At 46.3% G+C, this 20148-nt stretch overlaps 1 protein-coding gene across 1 annotated transcript; it reads right to left on the reverse strand.

Annotated features, from left to right (window-relative positions):
- Positions 1-52: 52 nt before the first annotated feature.
- Positions 53-20148, reverse strand: LOC309674247 (broad substrate specificity ATP-binding cassette transporter ABCG2-like). The gene is made up of 16 exons (XM_082486239.1): positions 20129-20148; positions 17478-17761; positions 16861-16920; positions 15479-15593; positions 13045-13197; positions 12139-12296; positions 10872-11023; positions 9549-9665; positions 8409-8674; positions 7762-7844; positions 7299-7388; positions 5835-5959; positions 5313-5467; positions 3786-3875; positions 2435-2547; positions 53-1527 (listed from the first exon to the last, which is right to left on the reverse strand). Exons 2-16 carry the CDS (start codon positions 17759-17761, stop codon positions 1380-1382), a joined length of 2109 nt encoding a protein of 702 aa, XP_082342365.1. The 5' UTR covers positions 20129-20148; the 3' UTR covers positions 53-1379.

Here is a 20148-nt window from a genome sequence, read left to right on the forward strand (position 1 = left end):
GGTGCCTGACAGCCGCCCCCCGCGTAGGTCGGGGCTTGTGTACGTCCGCGTCCCCCCGCCCCGCCTCTGGCCGCGCGGTGAGGAGGCCTCAGGTGATTGATGGGCGACAGCTTCGTTGCGAGAACAAGCAAGAACAAACAGCAACGAACAGCCTTCGTCACGGCCGGAGGAGAAAGACAAATACCGAGGTGTAAAACATGGCACGAGTTTACTTGTTAGCGGCTGTAAAAGGCAGTGAAGCGGCACAGAAGGAGCGGGTTATTTCCCTCTTTCTAAACACCGCGACCGCACCGCTTATTGCAAGAGCACCAGAAACACTTTTACATCGCAGGCCGCTGCTGATAGCCCAGCCCTCTCACGCAAACTCTCCAGCCTTGTGTTTGAGGAGGTTTTCCTTTAGCTTGGCTGGCCCGCTTGCATCTGAGCGCCTTAATGCAGCTTGAAAGCAGCTCTGCTTTTGCTAATGATGTGGTGAGGAGATAACTGCTAGCACGCTACAGTCTGCCCTGTGGTGGCTGCGTTGCTGTAGTTGCCACAGCAGTGTCTCCGTGTTTGTTTTCTGCTCATTGTGGAAGTAGCACTATATATATACAGTGCAGCTAAGCATTAAGTCTGTTAAAAAGATCTGTTATTACTAAGTATACAAACTTTTACCAAAAAAAAAAAAAAGGGATTTCCTCCCCTCATCTTAAGCAGTAAGTGTATTTTTTGCTGTTGGCGGTTTTTGGGGAGGGTTGTTTGTTTTTTTCTTTTTACAGTACACTATACATTTCTCACTCTTCTTACATGAGATGTCTTACACCACTGCTGTTTCGTTTTTGATCAAGCAAAAGTTGTTTCTGCTTTGAGAAGCTACCACATGTATAGCTGTTCTTGCTTGGCAAGGAGTGCTTATTCTGTCTACTGACTTCAAACTCAAATGCATCTCCAACACACTGTGAATGGTCTCTGGCTCTGCTCAGATGTGATGGGCACTAACAAGGGGCAACATATCAATGCATAAATGCCATCATCACCTTATACCATTTGTGATGGAGAAGCTCACACGTTCAAAGGAAAATGTTTCCCTATGGACGTTTCCTGTACAAGTTGGCCAGAGAAGAATAATGCTTTACAATATATAGTTTGATATGTACCTAAGGAATTATAAGAATTATGTTATCTTACAAAAAATCACTTATGCAATGTACAATACTGCATTTCTTCTTAAAAACCAAAATCATACAATCATGTGGAGATCATGCTTCAGAAACAAGGTAACAGGGCTCCCATCTGAAGTCCAGTAAAGTCAGTTGAAATATTTGGCAATCTCCAGTAGGCCCTAGCAAGCTTTGCAGTTTTAAGACCGGAGAAGCTGCAAAGCAAGGCAACGCAGGAGTCTATGTGAACTTCTTCATAAAGCGGAGTTTTGCATAGGCAATGATAAGGAAGATAACAGTCATGCAGAAGAGAGCCACTATGTTTTCCCACATTGCCCAGTCAGTAGGTGCAATTCCTTGGCTGCACAGGTATGCTTCACCAGAACACCTGCAGAAAAGCATGGGGCAGAAGTTTGTATTACTATGTGGTGCAAGTCTGCAGGTAGTTACTTTTATTATTGTTCCACAAAGATTCTTCTACCCTCAACTCTGCAAAACAGGTGACAGAAACAGTGACTTCATAACCTATCATTAAAAAAAGCTTAGGGGACAAATCTAGATCTCTAGTTCTCATCATTTTTCAGTAATATCCTAACTGTTGTTTATAGATAGCTGACAATAAACCTCAGAACCACATTAAACCGTGATAAGTACAAAACCATTAGTTTCACACAGCAGTCACTGGAGAACCATAGCAGGGGTCTGGGGTCCAAAAGCTGTGCAAACGATGCTCTAGCACTGTTCCCTGCAATGACCTCAGCTTGCCCGCTCTCTACCATGTGTCATGAAACACTTGCATTGCTACAACTTAAGGTATCGATAGTCAAGAGTTCTTCAAATGGGGCAGTAGCACTGGGAGATAGATACCTTGGCTCTCTGTTGTATCTGCAGGGAGGTTAATATTTACAAACAAGGTCTGAGGAGCAGGCATGTTTCTGACCACAGGTCTGCTGCTTCCCAACAACTCTGTAGCTGTCCACACATTGCATTTCCATTGCTAAGTGACACTGGGTTTGTTTAAAAAAACTGATAAGCCAGGGCTAGGTTGTCAGAAACAACATTTGATTTAGCTCATCTGCCTATTTTTAGGAGAAAAGTTTCACCCCTACTTCACTTTTGGATAATTGTGAAATTTTACCATATAATCCTGAAATACATGTTTGGGGGACATATCATTGAGACTGGCCTGTGAGTGGTTATTCTGTGAATTATACAAAAATTTGAAACAGTCAGACTACTCTTTAAGCAAGCCATCACAATTTAGGCCCAAGAACCACCATGAGCTAGAGACTTACATCTCTCCTGAAGTATCGGGGGGACAACTGCCTGCATCTCCCACAGATGCCGTAACATTTGGTTTCATGTCACCACAGAAGTAGAGATCTCTGTACTCATTCACTTGAAGAGCCTAGGGAAAGAGGCAGACATCAGGTTTTTACACAGCGACTTGGGGTGCTAACACTGAAACACCTCAAAGGAGCTTGATTATTAGAAGATACATATCTCCACTCTTGGAATCATACATTTATGTTCCTTTTTATTTTGAAGCTCTTAATCACTGCCTTTCTGAGGAGGTGGTCCAGGTTCTACATGCAGGATGGTGTCTTGAGTCTTTGGCTTCAAAGTTCATTTCGGTGATTTAGCTATGGGTTTCTGTCTTGCCAGCTACAAGTTTCTGTTCATCCACTTTCATCTGGGTTAATTTACTGACCCAGAAAACCATGTGGTTGCATGCAGACACTCCAGCACCAGCACACTAAAGCAGATAGCACAGTCAACCAAGGCAGGAGGGGAAGGGTTCCCTTGCACTGGCATCCTGGGCTAACTGCAGTTTCAGGGGACGCTTCCATGTTCAGCAACACTGATAAAATATCTCAGTGATACCCAACCAGGGGAGGTCTCAAACATCTCCCCCTCCCTGACCCTACCCTTCTCTTCCACTGCTGGTCAACATGGTCCTGCCCACACCACCCTGCATCAGCTCCAGCATCCATTTCACTCATTTTTACTCAAAGGTAGGAAACTATTCCTCCCAAATAGGCTTGGCCTCCTTATCAGGAGGAAGACAGGCAGTGGAAGCACAACTTCCCCCTGTGACCACTGGGTGACCTGTTATGTGTAGTTACTGTGTTTTAAGAAGCTGCACCCTTAGCTTTCTGGTACCCCAGCTCATTATTCAGAAACGGCAGTTAAGTCATACTTCAGAGGAAGACACACTGAAGCCTGAGACAGTCAGGGATTACAGTAAATCCTTTAACCAGTTGGACTGTCATTAACCTCAGACTGGCCACCCAAACAGCAGCCTCTGGAGAGGCCATACAGTATTTGACTTTATTCTAAACCATAGGGATCACCTATTCAGGGTAGGAATTAGTGCCTCACTGGACAGCTTGCTCTGCTGCTGTCCAGGCAGTGCTAATTTTGGGGCACAAAGGATGTGTTCAGTCTCTGAGACTTCCACCTCTCACAGAGATTAACTTTTGCTTCCTTTGGGGGGTTTGCTGGCTTGTTCTTCTTTTATCATGTTCACGCAAGGCAAGAAACCAAATCTGACTTTTAAGGGAACTTCATTTAAACTCAAAACCTCTCCAGAATGCAGCAGTGGGCTATATTACTCACAGGAGACCGATGCTACTTTCTACTCACAGTGAGGCCATATCGGGGGATGCTGAAGTACTTGAGCCAGTTCAGCCAGCCCATTACAGAAGGGAGGTTTACCAAGAGGCCTGAAAAGATCTGAAATAGAACAGAAGAGACTAATGAGCCACAAAGTCTGTTTACTGCAAACAATGCCATTCCTGCACAAGATCTTGCAGTTGCCCAGCAGAGGTGCACTGGGATGGATGGACCTCCTACTGCCTGTGCCTCCAGGCATGAGGTTCAAACCTTGCAGCAGTCCCAGGCAGCTGGCCCAACAGCACACCCGAGTACTCCAGTTGAACTGCTTGCAAAGAGGTCAGAAAGATTTCCTCCGTCCACATGTGAGCTAAGAAGCATGCATGCTAACAACCTCTTACTCTGGAGGACTGTGTCCTATGGTAGAGCTAGCCAGAGGCTAAAGAAGGATGGCTGGGAGCCGGGGAAGTGGAGAAACAAGAAGGAAACCACTGGGAGCCTCAAGGGCTCTTACCGTTTCAGCTTTCTCCTCTGACGTACAACTTTTATCTGTGCTCTCTCCTCCCTGGAACAAAGTTTGCTCTTTTACTCCTTAGCACAACTGGACTTCATAGCTAAACATGACACTTCAGGCTGAGCTTCATCATAAGTTTTTTTGTGCTTACCCTGCTGTCTTTCAGGATGAGCATGTGCCATTCCTTACATACTGTGACTTAATGTACATCAGCTGCCTTTCACTGTGCACGCACACTTCTCACCTACAGCAAGCATTCGAAGCAATACACTATCTCTTAGCTTATTGCAAAAGCAGGTTATGTTGCAAATTGAAGAATAAGGGATGCGCTGTGGGCTCAGAATATTTATGCAGACAGCTACCAAGAATCACCTGGAAGAAGGTACTTTTTACTCTAAGGTAACTTGATTGGTCTTACAATCAAGAAGTTTCAACACTAACATTAGCTCTTTAAAAAAGAATTCACATCCCTCATCTATGAGTAGTCAAAATTCCTTTCTCTCTCACTTGCTGTCTTCCTTAGAAGTCCTTGGAGAAGAGTATTGAAGTAATTTCTGGAACCCAAGGGCAATACTGAATTAAAATAAAGAGAGGGTATGCTGCTGCTAATCCCACTGGGCAACAAAAAATAATGCAATAAAATCAATTGATCTAAAATTTATTTCAAGATTTTTTTTCCTCTTAAATGATCTAGTTGATCACTTAGATTTCTAATATTGGAAATGCAAGATTTTTTTTTTTAAATCCATTTTTTTAAGGACAATTTTAAAAAAAAAACGCACACTTTTTCAGGGCACACTGCAAAGCTCTGGTGGCAACAGACCTACTGAATTTCACCTGAGCAATTATTTGACCCTTAGATTAAAAGTTGGCAGAAGTACATCTTTGAGTATCGTGACAATAAAATCACAGGCATGGGGCTGACATGCTACTGGACTGTGCATTCTCAGCCTGCTTAGGGCTGTCTCAAGCCAGTCCTCTCAGCCTGTCCCAGCTGCTTCCTCACCTCCACCAAAGGAGCACACGCACCCTTGTATACTTACAAGCATCAGGACAAAACAAATTGTGATGAGCAGATTTGCCACAGCCACCACATCCATCCCAGCGCTGATAGCCAGAGACATGGCCGTGGCAGTGTAGGACACCAGTACTAGGGTCAGCATGAAGAAGAAGAACCGGCCTGCAACAGCTTGGTATCCTGTCAAAAACCAGAAAGGACAGAGTCCGGTAAACAACCACATTGCGAATCCCAGAGAGGTACCCTTGGACTCCTATATAAGACAGGGAAAGCAGGAAGAAAGACCAAGTTTGGAGTTGGCAGGAATTACGCATGCTCCAAAGGCCCAAAGAGCCCACTGAAAGATGTGGTCAAGCAGGTCCCTGTCTTAGAATGCTGGTGTCTCTGCCCCTGCCCCAGAGTCCTCCGAAGTTACGATTCCAAGCACTTACAATCAGTTGAAGGTTCAACTAGTTTCATGTTATAGATATAGGAATTAAACTGTGGCTAAGTCAGAAATCAAATGTGTTGGAAGATGACAGGTTCAACGAAAGCATCAATTCTTTACCAATCATCCAGTAACTGATGCATGAGAATATGATGGCTGGAGCAGTTCTCATGGGCAGCAGATCTCCTATCATCAAGGCCAGGAAGTAGGCAGACACACGGTAATATCCACTGGTGTACTGATGGCTGCGAGGACAGGAAGGAGGGGAGTTGTACAGGTTTAGAGGTTGTCTAGGAAGCAGGCTCAGCATCTGTGTCTGCTTTATCCAGATTTGGTTTCTGTTCTCTGTACCGCTGACTCCTCCTTTATATGCAAGTTGCTGATTTTTCTCTGCGTTACCACTTCCCACTCTGAAAAGTAAGGGCTGATCTATCTCACAGGCCCTGCAGTCATACTGAGAGCCCTCTAAGGAAAGTGAACGAAAGGCTACATGACTGCTAAGTAACATACAGGAAATAAGGTCCTAAATCTGTTTTCAAAGAGAATGATCCTTAACGCAAGAGCATGGGAAAGTATTAGACTACTATTAACTGGAGGGACACTTCATCCACAGCTGACTCATGGAGCTGCTTCCAGGGGAAAAGGAATGACACCCACCAATGGGAAAACACCTTTAGGACATCAACTCGCCTCCAGTTCACAGAGCAATTAACTGTCATTATGATTGTTCTGCTGCTTAACGGAGCTCATGAAAAGAGGCTTTAATTGGTGAGGTGCCAAAAGGCCCACTGACACAGCTGGTGAGCAGGGCAGACTGGCAAGAAACGTCAGTGTAGGTGAGATTCACTCCTGAGCAGCTGTTAGGGGCAATATTAAACTGCTCTGATCACTCTATGGGTGGACATGCATTCCCAGCACAAATCTCCAATTTCTTCTTTACTGCATAGGATCTGTCTCTTGCCCTTTAATCCCATGAGCTGGAGGCTATTCCAAACCACATTTTCAACATATATGTATATATACATGTGTGTATATAATAAATACACACATTTAAATACATATACGCACATACCAACACAAATATATATATATAGAGAGAGAGAGACAGAGAGATGCACTTGATTATTCGGGAGCTCTTGTAAGGCAGCCAGCAGCCCTCTTCATCTGAGCACCCCTTGTGAAGCTTTTCCCAGAACTCTCCCTTCATCTTTGCACAGTCTTACCACTTTAGGACCATTGCAAGGCAGCGTTTCAGCCCTGTCAGCCAGAAGGCAGGCAGAGTTCACAGTCTGCAGGGTTCGCAGGCAGACTTCAAAAACAGCCATTACCAGAAGTGGGCAAGAAAAGCACTTCTCAATAAACTGTGTCACGGCAAGCAAGTAAAAGCATTTTATTTCTCCCCTTCTTCCCCCACCTCTTAGCATTTCAGCTCTCTGCTCTACAGACCAATTTAGCATTACTATTACAATCCGACGTTGCAAGGGAGCAATCAAGTCTTTGGTGGAAATCATTTTGTTTAGCCTGTAAGATATTCCCCTCACCTCACTCCAGGGTGTGAGACAGTCTAAGCGCTCCGCTACTTACACAAATAGTTTCTTGTCTCTGATGAACAGCTCAATTGCAGAGACACTGGAAAAACACTGGTTTGTGGTGACAAAAAACAAGGATCCAACCCTAGAAGACAAAACACAAGAGTCAAAAAGCGAGGAAATAGCCTGGAATAACGCTGGCAGCCTCAGACATCATCATGCCATCACGTCAATGCTTTTCTGTCTCTGTCTGCAGACTGGTGATATTTAATTATGCTTTTGTAGATCTTAGCTGTAAAACCAGGTTTATTCCTTTATCTTCCCTTTCACATCTCCTTTGTACATATGTGCAAGCCCAACAGAACCTTAAGACCTGCAGCAATACCATGCTGGAGTGCACTGAGGCTTGTGAACCCAACCCTCCTTTGTGGCCCAAGGGGATCCCAAGGCCTTCCTTGTGGCTGAAACTTGTGTGCTTCAGATAGAAAAATGAGCAAAGCTGTGGCTTTCTAACTCACCGATTCTGAATGCCACTTCGATCCAGTTTTACGCCGAAAAAGATAGCACCCACAACCAAGGCTAGAATTATGGTCACTGCAATCTAGAAGTGGAAAGAAGAAAGGGAAAAAGGAGTCCTTCACACAAGTAAATAGGGACAAACTTATTATTAAGGCATATGCAGGGTTTAAGATTTACACCTGCCTAAAACTTTGCTGTTATGGGTAAAAGTATACGTATGACACACACAACTAAAAGCCTTATGGAAAATCTTCTGGGCTTATCCTCTTCACTTTTCTCCTTCCTCTGATCTTCTTGGGCTGGGGAAGGTTAGTAGAAGCACACTCAAAGAATAAGCCAGCTTAAAATTTCAAGTAAGGCACAAAATTAACATCACCCTAGAAGCTCCCCACGTGAACCAGAGAATGAAGCATTTCCTCCCCACTCCCCAGTCTTCAGTGCAGTAGTCCTCGTGCGAAACTAAAATGGAGATTTTTTTTTCAAAGGCAGCAAAGGGAGTTGAGCGTCTCACTCCACTTCAGTGGCAGTGGGACGGGACTTTCCTGTTTCCCTAGCGGCCTTTGAAGACAAAAGTCTGCCCTACAAACTGCAGATTGTGGGACTGAGAGCAGAAGGGAGTCGGAGACTTTTAGCGATTGTTACCTACTTGCGCAATGGAGGCCTGCGGGCTCCTGATGAGGTTTTTCAGGGAACGCTTGGACACCCAATAGAGCTGGGTGAGGAATCCATTTGCATAGGTAATCTCATGCCCCTGCTTTGATATTCTCTGCTTGCTTCCCCGTCCAAGCTCCACTTTTGCCAGTGCTTCCTTTGTGCTCTGGTACAGGCTGGAGTTGAGATATTTCTGGTGCAGCACATCTACCACGCTGCTGTCCACATTATCTTCTGCCACTCCATTTTCACTGCTCACCTCTGAGTGAGAAAGACAAGACATGGCTTGTGATTCCCCATGAACCCTACATGGCCCACGTAGGGTTCTGTAGAAGTTCATGTAGACATGGCCCAGCAACATGCTCAGCTGCTTCGGAGGCTGAATAAAAAAAAGCAGGAATGCCCAGAGAATTTGAATTGTTCAAGCCTTACGTCTGAGAGTAAGGGGCTAGCTTGAGCAAGAGGGTTTCCCTACAGTTTCCTAGCTAATCTGCCGGTTCTTTGTGGCACAAAAATGGCCATATTCTTAGAATGAGGCACCAGAAAACCTTCATTTCACTGAATTTTTGGGAAATCAGTGTTTGCTCTGATCCATTTCCCCATCCCCCAAAAGCACCATTATGAAAACTGTTCCCTTATAATAAGTCACAGATATGCTACAGCATCCCCAAATAAATATTTCCAAACATTTCACTCCCTATATTGTTAGAGGGTTTGTTCTCTAATCTAGTTCCAGTCTTCCTCACTGCCCTGTAAATCCATTACTCCTTAGCCTATCATCTACCCCATCTTCTCTGCAGCAGCCTCCTATGTGACTGAAAACTTCCGTCTTCTGTCAGCTGTCTCTTGAGACCAAGCAATTCCAGCTTTTCAGTCTTTCCCACATAGGTTTTGTACATTACTGGCATGTATCACTGCTCTTCTATATTACTGAAGGAAGAAAAAAAAATCCCTTTTACAAGATTTCTGAGCTACTTAAAGAAGCCCAAAGCAAAGTATATCTATTAGTAGGAAAAATAAAAAGGTAATGAAGTGCCCTTAGACTGGAGGAAACCCAGAGAATAAAAGCTTGTCATCACCACATACAACTTCCCTTCTACACCGGCCAACAGTGGATTTCTCCTTCACAAATTACCTCTTTCTGTGCCCACAGGTCTGTGATCTTCCTTGCTTGCTGCCACAGCTGTTGAATCACCATTTATGATATCAAGGAAGAAGTCAGCTGGATTGTTGAAGGGTTCACATTCGTATCCTTAAAAAATAAAACAAAACCAAAACCCACACATGCAACGTGTTTGTATTGCACAGAGCACAGCTTGGAATGTCAGGTCTAATACTATATCACTCTTCCACAACCCTGTTATAAGAAAACTTCACTGCTTTCCATGAGCATTAGTTTACAGCAGTAGAATGGACAGGATTTAGGAGATGGTGGATCTGAGGTATCTATACAGAGCTTCAACGTTGCTTATTCTCCACTGATTTCAGGTGAGGAGAAATCTGTAACTTGCTTCTACACAGCTCAGCATGGACAACTCTTGTGTCCTTCTCAGTACTGTTCAACCGTATCCCACTCTGAAAGACACACAGTTCCTCAGTAAAAGTTGCTGGACATCTGCTCTACAGCCTCAGATGCTTGCTTTAGAAGCTCAGTTCTTGCTTGTGTTTCCTTGGTCACAAGGAAGAGGAAGGGCTATATTTTTATAATATGGTTCTAGCTATGGGATGAGGAGGAAAGGGAAAAAAAAAAAGCCAGGATGCTTATTCTATAGCATTCCTGTGAGAAAGGAAGGGAGGTGGGATACTAAAAGGAGGAGTAGAAGTAGTGAGATTGGTTAAAGCATCTCCCTTAAAGCCAGGGAAAGCTTACAATCCAATGTGTCCATGGCTGCATCTAGACTAGATTGGAAATTCACTCCACATTGTCTGACCATTACAGTCAGAAACCCTCACCCTGCTTACTTGGAGAGGGGGCAGCCACACAACAGTGCAATTATTAACCCATCTTAAGACACACCATGATTTTGTCCTCTCAGTCGCCCACCTGCATTCAGAATAGAGCTGATTTGTGGATCAGCCCCTACAGATTGCTGCCAACCTGCAGGTTGTGGTTCAAAACCCACTGGGTCTGCCACCTAGGCCTGGCAGAACTACAAGCATCATCTTGCCTGTTGTGCATCACGACCCTAAACGCCCAAGCGACTTTGAGGTTTTGGCCTGATGCGAGGCAAAACAAAGGCAGGAGACCATCCTGCTCTGTGTTGTCTGAAAAATTTCATTTTTATCATTTTGGGTTTTTTTCCTGTTCTAGCATGACACTATTCAGACTGTATGTGTACAGCCTGTAGTAGTCTAGTGATAAAACAGCACAGGACTGTTATCCAGTGCAAGGGTAAGAACCTACCCACAGATTAAACTCGTTAGCCAGTTGCCTTTGCCCTTGGCACAGAAGACTTACCAATAGAACTAAAGTACTCCAGAGCCTGCTTCGCAGGACCATGGTACAGCACCTTTCCCAAAGCTAGTAATGTCAGACTGTCAAACAGCTTGAATATGGAATAGCGGGGCTGATGGATGGAAAATATGATGGTTCGCCCTCTTCTTGAGAGCCTGAAATAGAAACAAAACATCTCTCAGATACACCGCACTTTGCATTTCAGAAAGGTCCCGTTCACCCGAGCGAAAAATAAGTATCCAAATCCAGGACAATTACTTGTCAACTTCTCAGGGTCTCAACCCAGAAAAGCTGTAGTTCCCCATTCCTTGTCCGATGCTGTGTCAGATGCTGCTTGCAAGACCTTCAAGACAGTACCCATTATTGCAAGAAACCATCATTGCAGTCCAGGTAGACAAAGTATGACGTTGTCTGTAGCTAGCAAAGGTTGAGGCCACAGCTGTGTATAAACCTTCCTCGCATGTTTTCTATACCAGGTTTCAACCTAACTGGAACGGTCTTACTGCACTCAATGGCAGTGCCAGGCCTTACACAGCAGGCTGTGGAAGCCTGGCCAGCTGAGATTTCGCTTAGCTCTTCTGCTGAAGATTTACACTCTAGAAAAGTCAAAACTAGTTTTCCTTCAGGTTTTTCAGACGCCCTTTCAAGTGCTTTAGCTCTGATGCCCAACAAGAATCCTTGCTGATCAAAGACCTCTATCCACAAACAACAGAGCAAAATATCCCTCCAAACAGAATCAGACAACATGCTACAAACCTAGGAAGAGGGTTAGGAACTCATTCCCACTAAATTAGCCTTGTTTGGTCCTTTTTGTACCAGAAGACAGCTCATCTCCAAAACATAGGAGGTAAAGGTAAACACTGAGGGTAAATCTGCAGGTGAAGCCTGACCTGAGTTCAAGGCTGTTGCCAGAGTGAAGGAATAGACTTTGTAATAGACTCAGCTGGAAGGCCAAGAAATTACGATTACAAGACCTGACCTCCCAGTCCACCCCTCTCTGTGGCAAAGGGAAGCTGTCCAAGCTACATCTGCTTTTTGGGCTCCAATCCAATGCTTGCTGTGGAAAGACTCCCATCAACTTCAAAAGGCTTTGGACAAGACCCAGATAAATAATTTACTACCACTTCTGAGTCTATTTGTCTAGCCTTTTTTTTTTTTTTTTTACAAAAAAAAAGAGCACTGTAGCTACTCAGTCATAACAGCATTCCTTTTTTTTTACTAATGAGCTGACAACAAAATTGCAGCAGAGCCCTGAAGAACTGACTCTTACTTCTTCAAGAGGATGAGGACTGCATTGGCTGTGCTGGCGTCAAGGCCAGTTGTTGGCTCATCCAGAAAAAGGACTGGTGGCTCTGTGATGAGCTCCATCCCAATGTTGGTTCTCTTCCGTTCCCCTCCAGACACTCCCCGGATCAATTCGGTTCCTACCTACAAGCAGAAGAAATCAGGTATTTGCAACAAGACCTAGTCAGTGCATGCTCTGGAGCTCAGGGCTCTCCACACTCAGCAACCCGTTTCATTTTCAGAGTCCCACAAATGAACTCTAGGGCCAGCAGCAGATGGGTCTGACTCAGTGTGAGGAACTGTGTAGCAGTAAGCAGAGCCTGATTTTCAGAAGTACCAGGCACCTTATGACTTCAGGGAACAAGGACGACACTGACAAGGAAGAGCCAGGATGAGGCCACAGCAGTCAGAGGTGGCATTGGTGCTCAGGGATGCCTTTTGTTGGTAGCTCACCTGCTGCTCAAGTAAGAGTGGGCTAAGTAAAGTAAAAGTAAAGTGAAAACGCTGCTGGGAGGAACAAGAGCTGCACAGAACTTCTCCATCACAGCCCAGCTTTCCATCCCTCTCAGCTCTCAGCACTGTAAAAACAATTTCCCTGTCTTGTCCCACAAAGCCAGGAAGTGACTGAGCAGCTTTCCAAGGTGCAATGACTAGGCGACTTTTTCCCCTCTGAACTTATACAACGTGCTGGACATGGTCCAAAATCTTCCCCTTTTAGTAGCAAATACACATACTTCTTTCCACGTTACCTCCTGAGCTGGAGACTGACTTCTCGCGTGCAGTATAGCTTAGCCAGGTTCCTGCTGCACTGCGAACACCGTACTGCCCTGAGCCAAGCAGTTCAGCTTCCAGAGGTGGTACGATTTCTGAGAAAGGTGTTCTCACTGCTTACCTTAGCATCAGCCACTTTGTTTAATCCCAGCTCGCTGATTATCTGCGTGACTCGATCTTCCTTCTCTTTAACGCTGATGGAGCTGGGGAGTCGCAGGGCAGCAGAGAAGTGCAGGTTCTCCCTCACCGTCATTGTGCCCATGACAACATCATCCTGAAAGCAGTACAAACCCACTGTTGGAAGGCCTTCTCAGCTACCGGACTGGGCACCAGAGTCCCTGTAGTGGCCATTGCTGGATAAGCTGTTTGTGGACCACAGTGGAAACTGGACTGAGGGGCAACCCCTGCTTCAAAACATACATGAGACAAAGTTCAAGGTCACTCGGTAGCAGCCGAGGGGAGAACGCAGCTCTGCAGGCTCCCAGCTTATGCCAAGCACCGCCTCAGCCTGCTTTCAGGCTCAGGAGGTCAAGTACAGACGGTACCATTTTGTGCTGCACGTGCACTTTCCTTATCAGCCAAAGAGCAGCAAAGCAGGTAGTTGGTTTTGTAAAGAGTTAAACTTCTGCCGGTCCAGCTGAAGCCAACGCACACTAGTGCTCAGTCTTCAAGGCAGAGACGCTCGCGGAGTCAGCGGCTGGCAGCAGCTCCTCACAGAAACAAGAGTATTGCACCAAGATGCTCCTGATTTTTTCCATGTCTCGACTACCTATAACCCTTGGGCACAAGACCTTATTCTAAGGGCTACCCCTTTGAAAAAGCTTCAAGTCATGCGCATTTTGAGTAAGAATCAAATCTACCCAGCTGACAAACATCTGGGCAGCCCACACCAACCTGTAACAACCATGAGCCAAACAGAGTTGAGTTCAGGTCCGTGCAGAGGGCCATGCCTCTCCAGCATCCCTGCTATGATATTCGAGCCAATTCTGCACCCCACTGTATGATGGCAGAAGGGCTGCAACGCTGGGCAGCTACTGAGGAACGTGCCTCTTAATCCGGCACCTTTCAAATCTAGTGCCCTTTTGGAAGAAGATGCAGCCCTTAAGCTGCAGGTCAGCAGATTCCTGCCTGCTTTGGGACTCCTTCCACATCAGATGTAGTTGATCAGCAGCACAGAGGATGTGCCAGCCAACCGCGTTTGGCACTGGAGTTAACAGAGGAAGACGGAACGTGCTGCTGTGCCAGAACTATGTGACAGATTACTCAGGGTGTAGTGTTATGATAAACCGGCTTTGCTGCCAAAGCTGGCTTAGGAATTTCCTACCATCGTTTCCCTCCCCACACCCCCTCGGTCTCTCACCCTAGCCTCCCGCTGCCCATCCTCAGACCCACCAATACAACGGTTGGGTCACCGCATCGGGAACTAAACCCCGAATTTAAGCTGCTTTAAGATCAAATGTAACAAACTGTGGCATGACACCCTCACACGCAAGGCGTGAGTGGAGAGACCACCCACAGTTTTACAGGAATAACACACGACTTAGCATGTTTATATGCTCATCTGCGTAAAACTGACCCTATAAGAATCTATGTATTTATGTATTTAGGCCTTGAGTGTTGTTTGTAGTCTTTGGGCCACCTTTATTGATCTAGGGAGTACTGCACAGGCATGGGAGGGAAGAGAGACCATTTAATGTCTCACCTTTGCCTGTCATTTTAAGGTTAAATTCGGTTGCTTTGGGCATTTGAGAGACAAATGTCTCAAACCTGGACCACTTGCAAGAAACTTCCTGGCCATTCATGAAACACTGAGGATTTGGGCATCTTTGACCTGCAGGATCAAGACTCAGCGCCAGTCTCGTCACATGCATCCTCCCAGAGCCCCCCAGCTGGCAGCTTTCGGAAAAGCTGCCTATTTCACATCTGCCGGCAGTCAGAAGCCTGGATGGTTTCCAGATTTGGCTGCTCACGCGGCTGCCAAGAATCCCCTTCTCCTCAGCTCCCCCAGGGCTTTGGGGGTCTATTATTGGTCCCGGCCTCCACCCACTTCCGCAGATTCAGCCGGCTTTTCCTGTCTCTGAGTGGAACGAAGCTCTGTCCCAGCCAGCCAGAATCAGAGGAAGAACAGCAGGGATCTATTTACTTCCTAGAATTATTGTCTGATAGCTTGAAGGTACTTCTGCCAGCTAGAACTGCTTCTGACTTTTACAACAAGAGATTTTGGGTGTTGCGGGTTTTTTCCTCATCTTTTTTTTTTTCTTTTTTTTAAACTCTTGCTAGTACTTCAGGGCAGAGCCCAAAGAGCAAGCCACAGTAGCCCAGTGGTTTGGGCATCCACGTGGCTTTGGGAAGACAAAAACCTCTGTGCTTGACTTAGTTGGAGTAACGGTTTGATCCTCTTGTCTTCCATATCCCAGAAAAATACTAAATACTGTAACATCTGAGTTACCAAATTAGACTCTGTAGGCATCATTGAAAATTACCCAACCTAGTAGTTCGTGCCTTGCTCATCTCATGCAGTCTTCCCTCCCAGGCGCTCCCAGGCAGCTTCTCACCTGCACAACATATCCTGAGATGCACTTGAAATTTGGAGGTTGCGGGATGCCGTCTATAAGCACTTCTCCAGACAGGCCTGCTGGGTCCTTTCTGGCAGCCAGCACATCTAGGAGACTTCAGACAAACACCGGGCGTTAGGTTTTGCCATAACAGCTGCTTTTACCTTTGCCTGGGTAAGTACCACCAGTGCGGGCTGCAGTTACAGCCGGCTCACGGCATGCCGCAAAGCAAAGGGCACAGAAAGGGGCGGGCTCTGCTCTGGGAGCTTTAGCTCTCTGTACGGAAAGCCTGGTGTAGATACGGGATTTTCCAGCACGAGGCGTGCCGCGGCAGTATGGCAGCATACAGACCCTCGAAATTCACCGCAGTCAACCCCCCCGCAGATCTAAACTCAGCCTCCGTATTAACGGCTACGCTCATATGCACAGAGACAAAAGCACCCTGCCGAGTAGCTGCAGTCTGCTCTCCAGCCAGGGGAGCGCAGAAGTAATGACTTTGATCTCAAGGAAATTAATCCAAATGGGTATAAACAAGACTAGAGTTAAGATTAATTTTATAACGTAATTTTGTTTTAACATAACACTGGATTCTCCTCGCTGCCAACGCAGAGGCCAGCCTGTCCGCTAGCTAAGTAAACACCGCCCTGACGAAGGGCTGCTCTTGAAAACATCCTGATTAGCCAGCAGTCTCCTTAGAGAAGAATATTGAGGGTCACCTGTGTGAACTCTGCCCATACTTGCCCGTCTCTGACATTCTCAAAGGCAGAGAGTGACAAACAGCTCTCTTACCACTGTTATACGGGAGTGAAAACAGCATCAGCACTGGCTGGAGATAGTCTGCATGTCTCTGTGTTTTCATACAAAGAACTCAAGCGCACATGCACCCCCACCACCCCTCCCAGCCAAGCTGGCGTGAGGATCCAGAGCATCCTACAGACTGACATTACACCATATTCCTGCCAGTTGTCAGAGAGGGGCTTGGCCTAAACCACGACAGGCATCTTCAAGAAAGTCTCGCTGCAGTGACTTCACAGGGGATGACATCTCTCCTGCCCCGAGGGAGCTTGCACCCCCTCCCCACCCCATTACAGGTCTAGGACAGAGCCTAAACCCAAGCTCCAGTCACCCCAGTTCAGCCTGGTATCTTAACTCAGGCCACCACCAAAGGTGACTGCAGTCATATGGACCATCAGTTGGAGCAGATGAGAACTCCAGCAAAGCCGACAGCAGCGGGCCACGAGGTCAGACTGCATCACCAGATTTCTCACGGGCATGCCAAGGTCTGAGCCTGCATATCCCTCACATCTGCCCCAACCCTCAGAACCCCAAATCCTCTTTGAACAGCTGACTGTCCATTTGGAGGAGCAGAAGAAAGTACTCACGAAGATTTACCGCTCCCTGTTGGCCCCAGGATAGCATTCAAGCCTGGCTTCATAATGCCACTGGAAGAAGGAAAGAGTTATGTCCAAATGGAGGACTGTTCACAGGCAGCTCATAGTAGAGGTAAGGTGTGAACAAAATGCTGTTGAAAGGAAAACTTAGAGATTATTAAAAACTTCTCCTTCAATCTGAAATCAATAAGCATTTTTCCTTTCTTGTCTCAGACTGCCAGAACCAGAGCCAGACATAAAAAGCAATCGACAAAAGACAGAAATTGTCTTCCCTGCTGAGCTGAGTCTTGAAAAGAAGACACAACTGCTCTCTGCTGCTTATTTCCTCCGACTGCAGCTTGAACCGTAATTAAGGGAACCCTCAGATCTTCTGGCAGAAGAGTTCACACAACTTTGGTCCTAATTTCCTCAGATCAATAACTGAAACCGCTCCAGCTATATCCCAGTTATTTTGCCTAAAAGCAAATTAGAAAGTGCTCATGTGAACTGCGGACTGGCAGGAGGGAAGTCATTTCCTTACCAGCACAGCTGGATCTGGAAGGTGACACTGAAGTCACAGCAGGAGATTAATTCCTACCCTCTGATATTTTACTTAAGCAAGAACTTACTAAACGTTATGAAGGATCTTCTTTTCCACAGTTTTCCGCTTACATAGGAATCCACTGGACTGCTTAACGGAGTACTGGATGTTATGGAAACTCACAACAGAGCCCCGGGGGGATCGGAGGGACTCTCGTGTTGGAAGAGAACGTTGGAAATTGCCCACTCCTTCCTCTTCTCCAACAGAAATAATGCTGTGATCAAATGTGTCTGCCATCATGTCCTTGTTACACAGGTCAAGCTCCACTGCGTGGAGTTTTTTGAGGTCACTGTTGTTTTGAGCAGTTCCCATCTGTTGAGACAAAGAACACAAAATCACGCAGGGAAGGAGACACGTGAGCAAGGATTTCTGCAGAAAGTGTCTTGGAAAAGCAAGTTCACGCACACCACACCAATCCTTACACGTGCCAAGTTTCCAAAAGGATGGACATCCGCACTGGAAGACATCCAATAGTCCCCAAAGGCACAAAACCCCACAGATTTAGAACAATACACATAGTCTGTAAGAACGAGACATGTTCTTGAAGTGATGCTAGCTCGAAGGGCATCTAATGAAGTAAAAACCAAGCCCATCTGTGATGGTCACCGTCTTGCTCAACACAGTGGGGACTACAAATGCAAGCTGCTACCACTTAAGCTAAAGAGACTCAAGCTCCCCTCCTTCAGGCGTAACGTGCTTACCCCTCCTCCCACCCCCACAAAGCCAGTAGAGAAAAACCTATTAATGAACCTGTGCGAAGAACCACAGGAAGAAAAACGGTTGTGCTTATGAAAATGAAGGCCAGTCACATGCACCTTGTTTGCTGGCACAAGTTTGCTTCAGAGATATGGATGTGATTAAAATAAGAATTACACACGTTGCATATCATGTTTCAGTCACACCAGTATCAAGATACTTCAACTACAAATCACACCTACAGATCACAACTACAAATAGGAAGAGAAATTTGGATTTGTCTGCAGACACCATTTACCCTGAAGAACAGCAGGAGTTCCCCCTCCCACAGAGAAGGACCTGGGACATGCGACAGCAAGGAAAAAACATGCTACAAACTGGTACATTAAGGAAAATTAAATACGGTATCTATTTGTAATCACAAAGTTATAAAGCATTCTGGTTCAAGCAGATAAGCTGCCTCTGTATCTCAGGGTGGGAGCACCTGAAAGGGAGGACATGTGAACAGCAAAGGGAAGGAACTGTTCTCCCTGTCCATGCATCAGAGCCTACATAGTAGGAAATATAACAATATCAGTACAACCATTAATATTGATTCACTTATTAGTCACAGCAGCAGAGCTCATTTGTCAAGGGGCTGCTTTTCCCTTTCTGTCGCTGTAACTGATAAGGGCCAAGTTTGGATCCCTTCACTCATTCAAAAAAAAAAGAAGTTTAAAGTTCTTGCCTTGGCGTTGCATGTGAAGAACTTGGAAACCCTGCAGTCCCCTAGTTCTGCAGCCTACGCAAGGCCTGGGCATAACCCGTACCCTGCCTTTTAGCCAGATGCCCTCACAGCCATAAACCTTCCTATCTCCTTTCCAGGGAACTACAGCAAGGAAGAGAGGAATTACTACATGCCCCTTCCAGAAATTGAACACGACAGGTTAGACCAACACAAGTTACTCTAATCATATACTTCCCTTCTAGCTGCTAGGATGAATGTGTTTGTTGGAAAGCTAAAAATTTACTGTGATGTTGTGGAAAGCCGAGGCGGTCACCAGGCTAAGTAAGCGAGCAAGGACAGAGAACTGTCCACAGAGACATCCACAGCTGGTACGTGAGTTTTGTGGGAAGGTAGATGTATCCCACCAATCACCTTTTTCCCATCATCTGCACTTCTTTCCTCCCACGACTGAGAGTGATAACCAGTAGGACCAACAACACCCACCACTGCAGAATTGGATTTCTCAGGGAAAGCGATGATCGTCCTTTTAAGAAACTGGAACTACAAGAGCCAGATTTAAAGAAACGGGAATAGCCCTTTCCTCTCTGCCTCTTCACTTAAAGCTCAAGAAGTTGCAGAAGTTTTTTTCCTGTATAAGTAAAATAAGCGTGATGGGGAGAAGGAAGGGTTGTTTAGCTTGGACACATCCTGAACTGTAAGGCTGGTCACCCCTGGGAAAGCCTTGCTTATGGGAAACAAGAAAGGATGTGCTGGTTACATCAGTGAGACAAGGCTTATATGCTTGAAAGGTTGCACAACAGATCAGAAGGAAAAAAAAAAAAAGTCAGGATGACAATGACACCGGGGGCAAAGACCTGGTTAGACTTTTGAACATTGGACCGTCTTGCATACCTCACACCTGTTCTGTACTTCATCCCATCATAAACCCTGTTATACGGGTTTTTGCAAAGTTACTAATTAGCACCGGCGAGCTAAACGGGCGAGGATGGCAGGAGGATGAGAAAAGCTTAGCAGAGGCTACAGGCAGGACCAGGCGGCAGCAGCACCCCACAGGCAGTACCCACCACCACCCCCGGAGCCCCCCACCCCACCCCCCCGTTCCCCCACCAAACCCCCCGGAGCCGCGCACCGACCCGGGCTCCGCTTTCCTCCCCGCGCCCCCGCCCGCGGGGCAGCCCCGATCCGCGCTGCCCGCCGCAGGGCTCCGCCGCTCCCCGCCGCGCCGCGCCGCGCCGCTCCCCGCCCCGCGCCGTTACCTCCCGGCTGCCGCGGCGCT

The sequence above is a fragment of the Vanellus vanellus genome, assembly GCF_965231255.1.
Source record: "Vanellus vanellus genome assembly, chromosome: 7".
Lineage (NCBI taxonomy): Eukaryota > Metazoa > Chordata > Aves > Charadriiformes > Charadriidae > Vanellus > Vanellus vanellus.

Coding starts and splice junctions, on each gene's coding strand:
- LOC309674247 (XM_082486239.1), bottom strand. CDS start 17,761: ATGGGAACTGCTCAAAACAACAGTGACCTCAAAAAACTCCACGCAGTG. Junction 16,921..17,477: donor AAGATCCTTCATAACGTTTA/GTAAGTTCTTGC, acceptor TCCTTCTTCCAG/TGGCATTATGAAGCCAGGCT. Junction 9,666..10,871: donor GGAGTACTTTAGTTCTATTG/GTAAGTCTTCTG, acceptor TTATTTTTTAAG/GATACGAATGTGAACCCTTC.